The 13,002-nt window shown below is 36.4% G+C and overlaps 1 protein-coding gene across 1 annotated transcript; it reads right to left on the bottom strand.

Moving 5' to 3' along the window:
• Positions 1-2,950: 2,950 nt before the first annotated feature.
• On the bottom strand, positions 2,951-9,103 carry LOC18448078 (actin). Its single transcript, XM_006858154.4, has 5 exons — positions 9,020-9,103; positions 8,108-8,194; positions 7,117-7,510; positions 3,489-4,102; positions 2,951-3,171 (listed from the first exon to the last, which is right to left on the bottom strand). The coding sequence occupies exons 2-5, from the start codon at positions 8,165-8,167 to the stop codon at positions 3,106-3,108; spliced, it is 1,134 nt and encodes a 377-aa protein (XP_006858216.1). The 5' UTR covers positions 8,168-8,194; positions 9,020-9,103; the 3' UTR covers positions 2,951-3,105.
• Between the last annotated feature and the right edge of the window lie 3,899 nt (positions 9,104-13,002).

Raw genomic sequence — 13,002 nt, 5'->3', positions numbered from 1 at the left:
GAATGAGACAAATTTGTTTAAAAGGTAGTTAAAGCAAATCTATAAAAACAAGAAAGTCTTGGGGAACTCAGAGATTGTGAAACCTTGTAGTTCTCGGTTATCCTAGGGTTTGTTACTGTTGTGGGAAGGAAAGACAATGAAGGAAAAGACGAGAAATAAGAAGGTTGCAATCTTACATAGGTTGCCCTAACCGCAAAGTCTATTTGATTTAGACGGTTCGGACACTTTTTTATTTTTATATTTTTTTAAAGGGTATGGTTTATATAAATAAGGCTGAGGCTCTAAACAATCAGTAAGGCGCACCTTCAAATGGTGTCAAAAGATGTCGTTTCAGTATTGAAAATCTTTATGAGAGTCTGAAATTTTATTTTCATCTCTAATTACAAATTTAAATCTTAAAAATAGTTAAGATCAAGCAAATTTATGAACACTTGAAAATTGACGGTCTAGATATGCATTATAAGATGCACCATTTTAAAAAACTGGAAGTCTTTTTTTTTTTGTCCATATATCTCAAGGTCGAGATTATCGGATTTTAGGATTTTTTAACATCAAAACAACTTTGACTAATGAATTTTTGTGATGCACCTTAGTTTGATTGTTTAGGCCTCAACTTCATATAAACTTTTTCCTTTTAATAACTTTTATTAGTAGTCAATGGAGAATACATTAGATTGTACAACAAAAACTAACCCATGAGCAGAACGCAATGATGTAGCTCCACTCCCCTCCTTGCCAAGCTATCAGCCTCCTAGTTTGCTTATTTATACACATGCTCAAAAGGACAAACAACAATCCAAAATCTGCACCGACAATGACTTCAAAATCCATGCCTCTTCTCTTTTCTACATCATTTAATAACATTGAGAGAATCTCCTTCAACAAACATAGGCCCAACAATTTCTTTATCTCGACAAAGAAAAATATACCTTGTCAAAGAGATTGTAACTGTGCTTGACTTGCTATTGTGGAACCACATTCTGTCCAATTAAAATGAATGGTGTAGAACATTGCAAATCTCATTTTCAGAAGTAAGGTTGCCTCGTACAGATTGCATCCATGTGTATGCGATGTATGGACAGAGAGAGAGATTTTAGATCGGTAATAGATTTCCTTAAGAGTATACTAGGTTTTGTCAAGAAAAAGAAAATTCACCCCTTGGGATGGAGAGAGAGAGAGGGGGGGGGGGGGGGGGGGGGGGTTAAGACTAAGGGAGAGAGGAGGTGGGTTTGTGTGTGTGTGTGAGAGAGAGAGAAAGGGGCGGGGGGGGGGGGTTTAAGACTAAGGGAGAGAGGAGGTGGGTTTGTGTGTGAGAGGGGAAGGGGCTCAAAATAGAGAGAGGCGACTTTGAACATTAGGTTTGCAAAAGTTCGGTTGTTTCATAATTATATTGTACACTTCTATTCCTATATAATGTTTGATTTAGCAGAATTTCGAAATTTTTATACACATTTATTTTATAATGATTATTTAAACAAGATAGATAGCGACAAGTAGAAAAAAGACAGTTCAAGTGTTTCTTTTTGGGTTATTGAATGTGGGTGGGTTTTTCTTTAATACAGTGGCTGTAAATAGTGTGTAGAAATACAACCTAATTTTGCTGATTTTACTTTTTGTTTATTGTACACCTATAATTGTAAATAACACTTTGGTTAATGAAATATCAGTTTAACATTCTGAAAAAAAAAAAAAGAGAAAGGAAAAAAGAGGAATAGGCGTAGATGGGAAAGCATTTAAAAGGAGGTACTATCACTTGGTGTAAAGCTCGTTGCATTTTGGAAGGTTCGTCTCTATTGATTGGAGATATTAAGGTTCATCTACTGTTCACCTATTTCTCCCAATGCATTTAGCCCGTGCAATGCATTGAGTTTTTGGTGAAAGACATGGTTTCTTTGTACTCTCTCATGGGTTTGTAGAGAAAATTTAGGCTAACTAATGAACATCCAAAAAACCTCAAAATAGTTGCAGTTATGTTTGTGTGCAGGGAGTTGAAAAATACACTTTTGATAGCTTACCTGAATTTAAAAAGGAAAAAGTTTGTATAAAGCCGAGGCTCTAAACAACCAAATTTAAGCCTACTTAAAAAATTTCATTAAAAAAGACTGTTTTGATGCCCCAATATCTTCAAATTGATCATCTCGACATCAGAATGCATAGACATGGATTGCAAATTTTAAAAATAGTGTATTTTGTATCACATTTTTTGACCGTCAATTTTCAACTTCTTATAAATATATCAATCTGCACTATATTTAAAGCTTTAAACTTTATAAATAAATATGAAAATATATTTTAAAACTATCACAAAGATTTCCAATATTGAAACCACATTTCTTGACACTAATTGATGGTAGGCTCTAATTTGAAAAATCATGGTCCACAAAAGAATCAAACTGTTGGTTCATTCACTCTTTCACATTGGAGATATAATAGCTAGTGCATCCTATTTTATAATTCTGCTGCACATAAATTGCGGATGTTCCTTCCAACTGAGCCCAAGAGGAGATGATGAGGATGAGGAAGGTACGAGTGACATAAAAAATCGTGGAAACACAGAGAGCACAGGTAGCATTTGAGGGGAGAGAATTGGGGGTTATCTTATAAGAGAAATTGTAAAATAAAATTATTCCCACAATGATCCTTAGCCGTCACATGTAGAATATGGCAGTTGGGGGTGTCCAATTAACCATGTTCAAAGCTCAAAAAATATTCAGATTTAGGGCATTTACCCCAGCCATCCATCCTATGTTACAATTGACAGTTTGGGGTGTGTCTGCCCTTTCTGTGTGCCCTTCCTCTGCGCAACTCTCTCATTGTACAAAATCCCAATAGACATTGACATGCGATGTTCATCAATTGGGACCTCTGAGGCATATTGTCAAAGGGTCCCTCTCTGATATCGTATTGCATTTCAAATAATGAGGTATAAGAGATCTTGAGATTCTAGCCATGCTGTAAGGAACCCAAGCATCATATAGAAAAGGATAGTGAAAACAATAACAACCCAACCAATAATAATGTTTGACATGCATTCCGTTCACCAACTAACAACCACCTAACAAAGCAACACAAAAAAAGAACTGGATGGACGGGCCACTTGCAGCATCAGAAACACTTCCTGTGCACAATCGATGGTCCAGATTCATCGTACTCTGCCTTGGCAATCCACATCTGTATCCATAAATTGACGTCAAATGTTAATAATGACCAGAACAATTACCTTGTTGAGAATGAGAACCAGAAAAAAGAACCATTTCCAGAACAATTACCTTGTTGAGAATGAGAACCAGAAAAAAGAACCATTCTTTTCTCTATCTCAAGAAGATGAATCCTTCTTACACTATACATACATATATACGCACACGAAAAAACAGGTGGGCAACAACCATTTTGCAGAGAGATATTATAGAATAGTTTCAAAAAAAAGGAGGAAACAAAAGTGAAGCTCCTAGGCGAAGGTGAAGAGGCCACATAGAGAGAGAGATCACCTGTTGGAATGTGCTGAGGGATGCCAAGATGGATCCACCAATCCAAACGCTATACTTTCTCTCAGGCGGCGCAACCACTTTAATCTTCATGCTACTCGGGGCCAAAGCCGTGATCTCCTTACTCATCCTATCTGCTATCCCCGGGAACATGGTAGACCCCCCACTAAGCACAATGTTCCCATACAAGTCCTTCCTTATATCAACATCGCACTTCATAATTGAATTATATGTAGTCTCATGAATCCCTGCTGCCTCCATCCCTATCATTGAAGGCTGGAATAGCACCTCAGGGCACCTAAACCTCTCAGCCCCAATAGTGATCACTTGCCCATCAGGTAATTCATAGCTTTTCTCAACAGATGAGCTGCTCTTCGCAGTCTCGAGCTCCTGCTCAAAGTCAAGGGCAACATATGCAAGCTTCTCCTTCATGTCTCTGACAATTTCACGCTCTGCAGTGGTTGTGAAGGAGTAGCCACGCTCAGTGAGGATCTTCATAAGGGCATCCGTAAGGTCGCGGCCAGCAAGGTCAAGCCGCAGGATGGCATGCGGGAGGGCGTACCCCTCATAGATTGGGACCGTGTGGCTCACACCATCCCCTGAGTCAAGCACGATACCTGAAATGCAGTGATACACCCTGATATTATCTTGGTATAATCTTAAAATTATGGAGAAATGCATACTTACAGGGCTGACAATTTGATCAGTCAATGGAAATCTCTACATATATATTTTCTGTTGACAGCTGGTTCTAAATTAAATATGCAAACCATAGGGTGGAAGGATAAATATACAGTAAATCACAGGGTGGAAGGATAAATATAGAGTTTATGAGATGCATGCTGACATACCTAAAGTCATGATTTCTATGCAGATAAATACTCGACAGAGGCATACCTTTCAGAATTCTTCTTTCTTTAACTTTTGTGAATTCATTTTTTGCCGCTAGTTTTACACTGACTTAAAACCGGAACCGGCCAAGGCTTTGTCCAAGTAGGCTAGATGAGTCTTATCTTTAGAAAACCATATTTTTTCAAAAATATTAGCCGCATTTTTTGAAGGCTCAGATATTCTTGGGCAGACTCAAGCAAGACTCCTGTCAGACTCAGATCAAATTTGGATCACACTTGCATAATCTAAGCCTCGGCCATCAGGAATTGGTAGGTTCTGGTTCCGCAAGCAAGTTCGACTTGAGTTTCTAAACTCTTGTTTAACAACGCTTTGTTTACCTCGAATGATTTTGAGAAAAGTCACATTCAATTTTGAGAACTTTGAACTTCTTTGAGAAAATTTACATGAAAATGAATGAACCAAGATTACATAGAAATAGTAATATAAAGATAGAAATAAAGAAACATTCTCTTATATAGATTATTATCAACTATCAAAAGCAAATAAAAACATTCCATAAATTGATATTTATTATCACAATGTTATACACCCTAAACTTGATATCTTTTCTTACAACTATTAATCTTATATTTATGATCAAGTATAAGTGAAATTTTCAAGAAGTTGAACAGAAAAAAAAAATGAAGAGGAAAATAATGCAACATTATGGGTATAATTTCCAGAAAGATTTTAGAACACTTCCACAACATTTAGAAATAGTAGAATGTATGTCATTATGCTTTTAATGGCCCCAGTACTATATGTTAATCACTAAAGTAAGTTCTTGTCTTCTAATCCTTTTTTAAATATTAACATCCCCTTCATCATGAGACAAGTATTAGGGGCCCATGGGTATGAATAAACAAAGAAGCATATGCATAAGATCATAAAATATTTGATTCACATTTGTTTGTCCCACTGTGCATATTACTTTTGCACATGATGGACAAGGTGCAAGACAGCAGCTTTAATTCCATTATCCACCATGTGGGTGTAATCATGTCCGATTCCATATCCTTGACCAACATAGCATAAATGAGACCATTACAAACCAGTAGATGAAACTAATCCATGAAATTGACATTTATTAAGAGTTTAAAAGCTAAAAGCTAACAATGTCCATAAACAATGAGGTCTTAAAGTAATTCTTCTAAATTCTATGCCTCATTCAAGAAGATGGTTGCTTCCAAATCCTGGTTTTCCACTATATTCATGTTTGTTACATATAAAATGTCAAAACCAAGGGCCAAGGACAAGAAAATTTACTCATGGTTTTCTATATAATGTAAGTTGTGAGAGATTTCAAAATAAATTCATATATTCTGACATTCATGCATATGAATTTTCCGATGCGCCTCAGTAATCCATAATATCATTTTTTGACGCGGGGGGGGATCTAACCCAAGCTACTGGTTGTCTTCCAACTGCTGATTGTCCTATTACTTCCTCCCCTATGCAAACTAATACGGCTCCCCCCACCCAAAAAAAGACCCACCAAAAAACCCACCCCCAAAAAAAAGTCCCATCCAAAAACCCCATCCCTGCAGTCATATATTAGACCTAGGGTTGTAGAAGATAAACACCAAATTACAAGGAACCTAGGTCTGATAAAATGGAGTACAACAGTATAAAGATCACATAATTTATAGTGTGAAAGTCATAAGCATACAAGCATTGTCACTATTGTAACATAGAAGAAACCAAATATAAGTGAAAAAATTGGCAATCATAAAGTGGTAGGCCTAAATGTTATAATGCCATGCTTGTCATGATTCCCTTCAAATTTACATTTATGGTTTTTTGCACTAGGTTACAAGGACACGGATAAGCGAACAAGTGTCTCACTCAGATTTGAAGAATCTGATCCACCTACCTATATTTTTGCCAAGTCCAGTAAGACAAATGCACAAGTCCATACAAACACATACACATCAATATACTTACATATAAAATTAGTTTATGACTTTTTTATAATAAAACTATAAAAAATAAAAAAATGTGGATCAAATCAAAGGCGTATGCCCCAAATCAGACACATACCCCAAATTTTGCCAAAACAGGCATTTTACATTATACACGTCTTACAAACAATGTAAACAAACCTATCTTTTTTGTCCTAAATGTGAGCTTGAGTGTCATAGCAGACGCGACATGTCAGGAAAACACAAAAATGAAAATCTCTAGACATGTATGCCTAAATGAAATTTCTGTGTCTGAATGTGCATCTTATGTGTCAACAAGTGTGTCTAAGGCATTTGCTTTAAATTCTCCGGAATGGACATGACACACCTGTCATTGTTACATACCTTTTGCGTATTAATAAGCATTTTGCCACCATAGCTTCATATCAAATTTTCCATAAATACAGGTGAGTTATGTGATGTTTTGTGTTATTTGTATTGTGCAAATGCGACAGAAAGCCAGTTAAAAATTAATGACTTCCGTTAAGTGTATAACTGACAATTTCACACAAACAGTTATCAGAAATTCAATATCTTGCATGAAAAATATTTTTGATTCTCCATTTTGTGCATGTAGGGAAAATAATCACATCAATCTGGTCTCTAAAAACCAACTCTATGTGCGTGTAAGCCCAAGGTATTAATAGAACAACCAAATTCCAATCCACAACCAGCTAAGTCCACTTCATTTAAGTGCAAACCATCACCAGATACAGTTTTGTGTGTGTGTGTGTGTGTGAGAGAGAGAGAGAGAGAGAGAGAGAGCATAATATGCTTACCAGTTGTGCGCCCACTAGCATAAAGAGAGAGAACAGCCTGGATGGCAACATACATTGCAGGTGTGTTGAAGGTCTCAAACATGATCTGAGTCATCTTCTCCCTGTTTGCTTTTGGGTTGAGTGGAGCCTCTGTTAGGAGAACAGGGTGCTCTTCAGGTGCAACTCGAAGCTCATTGTAAAAGGTGTGGTGCCAAATCTTCTCCATATCATCCCAATTGGACACAATACCATGCTCAATTGGGTATTTCAATGTCAAAATACCCCTCTTTGATTGGGCTTCATCACCCACATAAGCATCCTTTTGCCCCATTCCTACCATCACACCAGTGTGTCGTGGCCTCCCAACAATACTTGGAAAGACAGCCCTTGGAGCATCATCTCCTGCGAAACCGGCCTAAATGCCAAACGTCCAATAAGTAGAAGAAAACATAAGCACAGATTTCTATATACTGTATTTTGCCGTATTAAGAGTTTAAAATAACTAAAGGGGCAAAGGCCCAAACTCCTTATGGAGAACCTTCTTGTGACACCAGGATACTTACCAAACACCCATTAGAAACAGAAGTTCACAAAAACTCAGAGTTATAATACATTCTGCAATACGAAGAAAACTAGAGTATATATAGAGTAATGCAGTGTCTCTTACTGAGAACTGTCCAGCAAAACCAGGCTAAATACCCAAACACCCAATAAACAGTACCTAAAAGATCAGATCTCTAATCAATTTCCAGTATTTTAGAGTTTTATGAGATCAAAGATTCTCTCTCTTTAATGAAAACTACCATCAGGCTAAATACCCAAACACCCAAAACACAGGGGACCGCGAAAGCACAGATTTATGTCATGATATGTAGTATTAAGAGTTCTACACTTGTATATATATACTAGACAGATAGAGAATTACCAAAGTGATAAATAAATAAATAGAGAGAGAAAATAAACCACAAAAATCAATGCTTGGGACTTTCGAGAGAGATTGAAGAATAACTACCTTCACCATTCCAGTTCCATTGTCACAAACAAGAGGCTGGATATCCTCACCGTCTGCCATGTTTCAAATTGCCGGTGATGCAAGCACCTAGACATCACATGTATATCTCAGACAATTTATCTTCTTTTTTTATAAATTATAATTACATAATCAGAGATGTAGTTTGAATTTCCCTTTTTTTTCCTGCCATAATTTGGAAGCATTTCCTCTTTGAACTAAGAATATAATCAAGTGAATGAAATCTTGGGGTCATGACCTCAGAATATATATAGATTGATATACATACATACATATAACTGCAAAACCCCATTTCACATCAAATAGAAAATATAATCTGGAAGCAGTAAAAGTTGGGATTCCTCATTTGAAAAACACAAAGCCACCACTAAAGTTATTAGGAATGCGATTACAACAAGAGAGACACATATATCCAGAGAAAGATTCTAAGTTGAAGATCAATACGAAACTGACCAAAAAAAGAAAGGAAAAACAAAATGTCAGATAGCACTATGAGGCCTCTCTCTAGTCAATCACGCTAGACCTTAGTTTTGCTCCCAATAAACCCTAAAAAAAGAAAAAAATGGTGAATTTTCATCCACAAAAAATAAAATTTAAACAAAAATGTCCACCAACTAACCCAACTTTAAACAAAGATCATCAAGCTGAACTAATAATCAATCAATGATCATTCGAACGAATCAACCGTATCAAAACCAGATCCAATCATCCTAAACCACAAGTTCACAACCAATGAACCCAAAACTAACAGAGAACACCCAATCAAACCAAAGAGAAACCCTAGTCTCCGCAGAAATTAAATCAAATCCAGAGAGATTTAGCCTTAAAAAAAAAAAAAGAGCAGCTTTTAACATGCAGAACAAATGCCCCAAAACCTCCATCAAAAGAAAATACCTAGAAAGGAGATCGGCGAGGTCTCTGCAACTCCTTCCAAGGTCTGCTTTAGAGAGAGAAAGAGATAGAGAGAGAGAGAAGCACAAAAGACCAGGCGCCTACTTTCAGGGGTTTTAAAGGCCGAAGATGAAAAAAGCCCCGCTTTTTTTCTCCATCGTTCGGTTACCGGCCGTACGATCTCCGACAGCCTGCTTCCGGTCATCCCTCCTTGGACGTGGGCCCCACTAGCCAAGTTGGTCCCTGCATCTTGGAGCCACGTGGATTCGTGGCCCACCTTTAGGATTTCTATTCCCACTCTGTGTTTTTCTATAACCACCCACATCCACATGTATTTACTTTCGGGCGGGTAATGGGCGAGCCGGCCCTTGTTCACATACGGCCAACCTAGGCTTGGCGCGGCTCTAAACAGGCCAAAGAGGCTCTGACCGCGGCGGGGCCCGCCGCCCTATCTAGGCTGGCCCGTACATGTATTTACTTTCGAGCTAGTAATGGGCTAGCCCAGCCCTTGTCCACATACGGCCAACTTAGGCTTGGCCCGGCTCTAAACAGGCCAAAGAGGCTCTGACCGAGGCGGGCCTATTTAGGCTGGCCTGGGCCGTGTCCAATAAATTTTGTTTAAAAAAAGATCAAGTCGAGATAACAAGATTGACCTTTGCCCAAGCCTAACCTGTCACCATCCTCGATTCATGTTTACCCGACTTTGGCCCAGCTCTCGAGCTGTACTATATGGCCTATGCCCTAACATTCTAGCGGTGTTCGCAAATTCGAACAGGAGCAGTTAACCCGAATGAAGTTGAAAATTAATAAAAAAAATGGAACCCATTTTTTATTTTCCAATGGCTATTTTTCAAATTTTTTAAAAAAGATGGAAAAATATAAAAGTGAGTATTAATTATCAAAACAATTTTTAATCTTTACCATAATGTAAAAAATATTTAAAAATACATTACAAATCAAAAATTTTATTTTTGAGAATTTATATACATTTTTTGAATATTTTCTTTGTTAAATACCGGTTGATCACTCTAACCGCCCAAAACCGGAACCGACCACTAGCCGATTCCAATCTAACTGCGCGGTTAGTGGTTAGATCAAGTGATTTTGCGAACAATGCATTCTAGAACCTCGTTGAACGAGTAGGGCCAAGCGACCATGCCAATTGCCATCCTTGGTCTCTAGGGGTTTGGCCTAGGGATGGCAACGGGTCTGGGTCCGACCGAACCCAGACCTGGATCCGAAAAAATGTTATGGGATCCAAATTCACCAGATACCCAAAAATAAAGTTTGGGACAACCTGATCCGATATGATTGGATCCGACCTAAAAATTAGAATATCAATTTATTTAATTATATTTAAATATATTTCATAAATTGGAACCAAAAAAATATTACTAAACCCGGACCCAGATCCGGATCCTGACCCAAATAATGTTGGAGCCTAAGATTTGGACCCAAACCCGACCTGCCGGTCTACCCCTCAATTCCCAAGTCGCTCCGGCTCTGGCTCCGGGTCCGGGTCCGGGTCCGGGTCCGGGTCCATTGCCACCCCTAGTTCAGCCCAAATTATGCGTGCATCCAATAAAAATGAACGGTGGCAATAGTAATCACCAAGGTTTCTTGGGGTGAATGTTTTTGAGTGAGACAGGGTTGGACAGAGGCAGGTGATGGGAGCATGAAAGGGCCTCACTTTGCTCAATTTTAAAAAAAGGAAAAAGTTAAAACGGGTCGATTTTAATAATTAAATGCAATAATTACGCCCAATTAAATTTCCAACTGGCTGGTGGGTTTTTGCTTTGCTTGGGTAATCACCGCTTTTACTTTTTGATGAGTTGGTTGTGGGTTGCTTTGATGAGTTGGAGCTTATTATTTTTGAAATCTATCCAGTCATTTTTTACTTTTAAGGGAACTGAATTTCTGAACTTTCCTATAGAGAATAAAAATCATATTACTATATTTTATTCAATTTTAATAAATTATTAGTTTTTCAACAAAAATTCTCAAGAAAGAATAAGAAAAGGGGAGTATATCAAAATGTTTATTTTCAAAATTAAAATTAAAATTAAAATTTCACAGGATTTTAATAAAATGCTTATATTTGCCATGCCCGTTTTAACCACTAGAGAGGAAAAAACAGGTAAAATGAAATAAATAGAATAATTATGATAAGCACCAAAATGGAATAATTAAGAAATACAGAGGCCCACATTGTTTAGGCACGATTCCTAAGTTACTAATAGCACTTAATCATCATCTTTACTAATGTGGAGTATATGATATGATATAACATTAATAGATATTAGTGCTGCTAAATTGGGAACGTTAAAAATTCCCGGGAACACAATGAGGAGTTGAGTTGTGACATGAGGAAGATGGGTCAGTATGTTTGTGAGCCATGTGTGGTTACAATCATTATTCGCTGTTATTTAGGTCAGTATGATTCGGCCTTTATGATACCCACAATATTTTTTTTTTGAAAAAATTAAGTATGGGCGGGTCGTTTATTGTAGGATGGGAGACTTTTCTGCTATTTTGCGGATTTTAGCGGGGACGACTCCCACCCAATCGCCATTTTATTTTCCAAAATCCCCTACTTGTTAGATACTCCAACACCAGACAGGTGGGAAACCCTACAAATTTTCTATTTCTCTCTCACTCAGGGGCTTGTCAAATGTTGAGAACACCAAATAGATATATTGTTTGGTATTTCAAATGTCGGACAACCCAATTTCCTAAGTTCTCCCATGTTAGAAATATCATATTTATTACAAATAATAATTAGTATTATTTAAATTCTTACTATTTAACTAGTATAATTAAATTTAATTAGATAATAAAATTTAATATAATAACATATTCTTTCTATTTTAAAATATTTAGTCGTTAGAATATTTATTCTAATATAAGTGTAAGAATTTCTATTCTATCATTTTAGATATTTAATTTAAATTTTAATTTGATTTTTAATTCTGTTTTCTTTCATTTTTAATTTTAAATTTTAATATAAAACTCTGTTATATTTTCTCTTATTTTTTGTTATTTTTATTTTCTTTCATTTTATTTTTCTGATTTTAGAATTAGAATATGAAGCTATATATAAAATGATAGAACAAAAATCTAAAATAGAGATAGAAAATTAGAAATAAAAAAGAAAATATCAAATAAAAGATAAAAGAAAATTACTGAAAAATAAAATACATTCAAACACAAATAATAATAAAAATAATAAATAAATAAAATTAATTAAATAAAATTATATTATATTATATAAATTAACTAATAAGAATATAAATAATAATAATTGCTTATATAATAAGTTTGATATTTGTTAACACTGAACAACTTAGCAAGTCTGGACGGTTTGGTGTTCATAATATCAAACATGCCTTGAGTAAGAGAAATTGAAAACCTATGGGATTTCCCATCAGTCCTGTATTGGAATTGTCAGATAGATGAAAAAAAAAAAAAGGGTCATGGGTGGGGGTAGCCTCCACGTAATTTTTGCCAAAAAGTAAGCCACCCTATAATGAACGGACACAAATATGATCCATATGTAGTTTTTCCTTCTTTATTTACCATCATCCAGTTAAATAAAAGAGTCTCGAATTATATTTTGGAAAATTGGTCCACATATCGGGGGACGCATTTCTACATTTGCATTCCCTTAGATATAAAACATCTATCTTAAAGATGGATGCAAATGGGTGGTCCATCTAAAAATAGTTAACTATTTCACCCATGACAGTTTTCTTCAATGAAAAAGTCTGATGCGAATGTCCAATGAGGCAGATGAGGGAGAGGGAGAGGGAGACCCAGTGTGAGAGAGCGCCAGAGAGTAAGAACAATTAGGGTAGGGGGAAGCATTAAGAGAAGGCATAGCAGAGAGGAAGAATAGAGAGATCGCGAGGAAAAACGGCTAGGTGAAATAAAATTGAAGACCATCACATTATTTCAGATGCTATTATAAGATTGAACACCATTACGGT

Source organism: Amborella trichopoda, chromosome 2 (genome assembly GCF_054954075.1).
Source record: "Amborella trichopoda isolate Santa Cruz 75 chromosome 2, AtrichopodaSantaCruz75HAP2 v2.0, whole genome shotgun sequence".
Classification (NCBI taxonomy): Eukaryota; Viridiplantae; Streptophyta; class Magnoliopsida; order Amborellales; family Amborellaceae; genus Amborella; species Amborella trichopoda.
The sequence above is the reverse complement of the archived record's forward strand: the minus strand, read 5'-3'. Positions and strand labels throughout refer to the sequence as shown.

Excerpts from the sequence above, each read along its gene's own strand:
- LOC18448078 (XM_006858154.4), bottom strand. The coding sequence starts at position 8,167 with ATGGCAGACGGTGAGGATATCCAGCCTCTTGTTTGTGACAATGGAACT. Across the intron at positions 7,511-8,107 it reads ATGGAACTGGAATGGTGAAG|GCCGGTTTCGCAGGAGATGA; the intron begins GTAGTTATTCTT and ends TTTGGCATTTAG. Across the intron at positions 4,103-7,116 it reads TGCTAGTGGGCGCACAACTG|GTATCGTGCTTGACTCAGGG; the intron begins GTAAGCATATTA and ends ACTGCATTTCAG.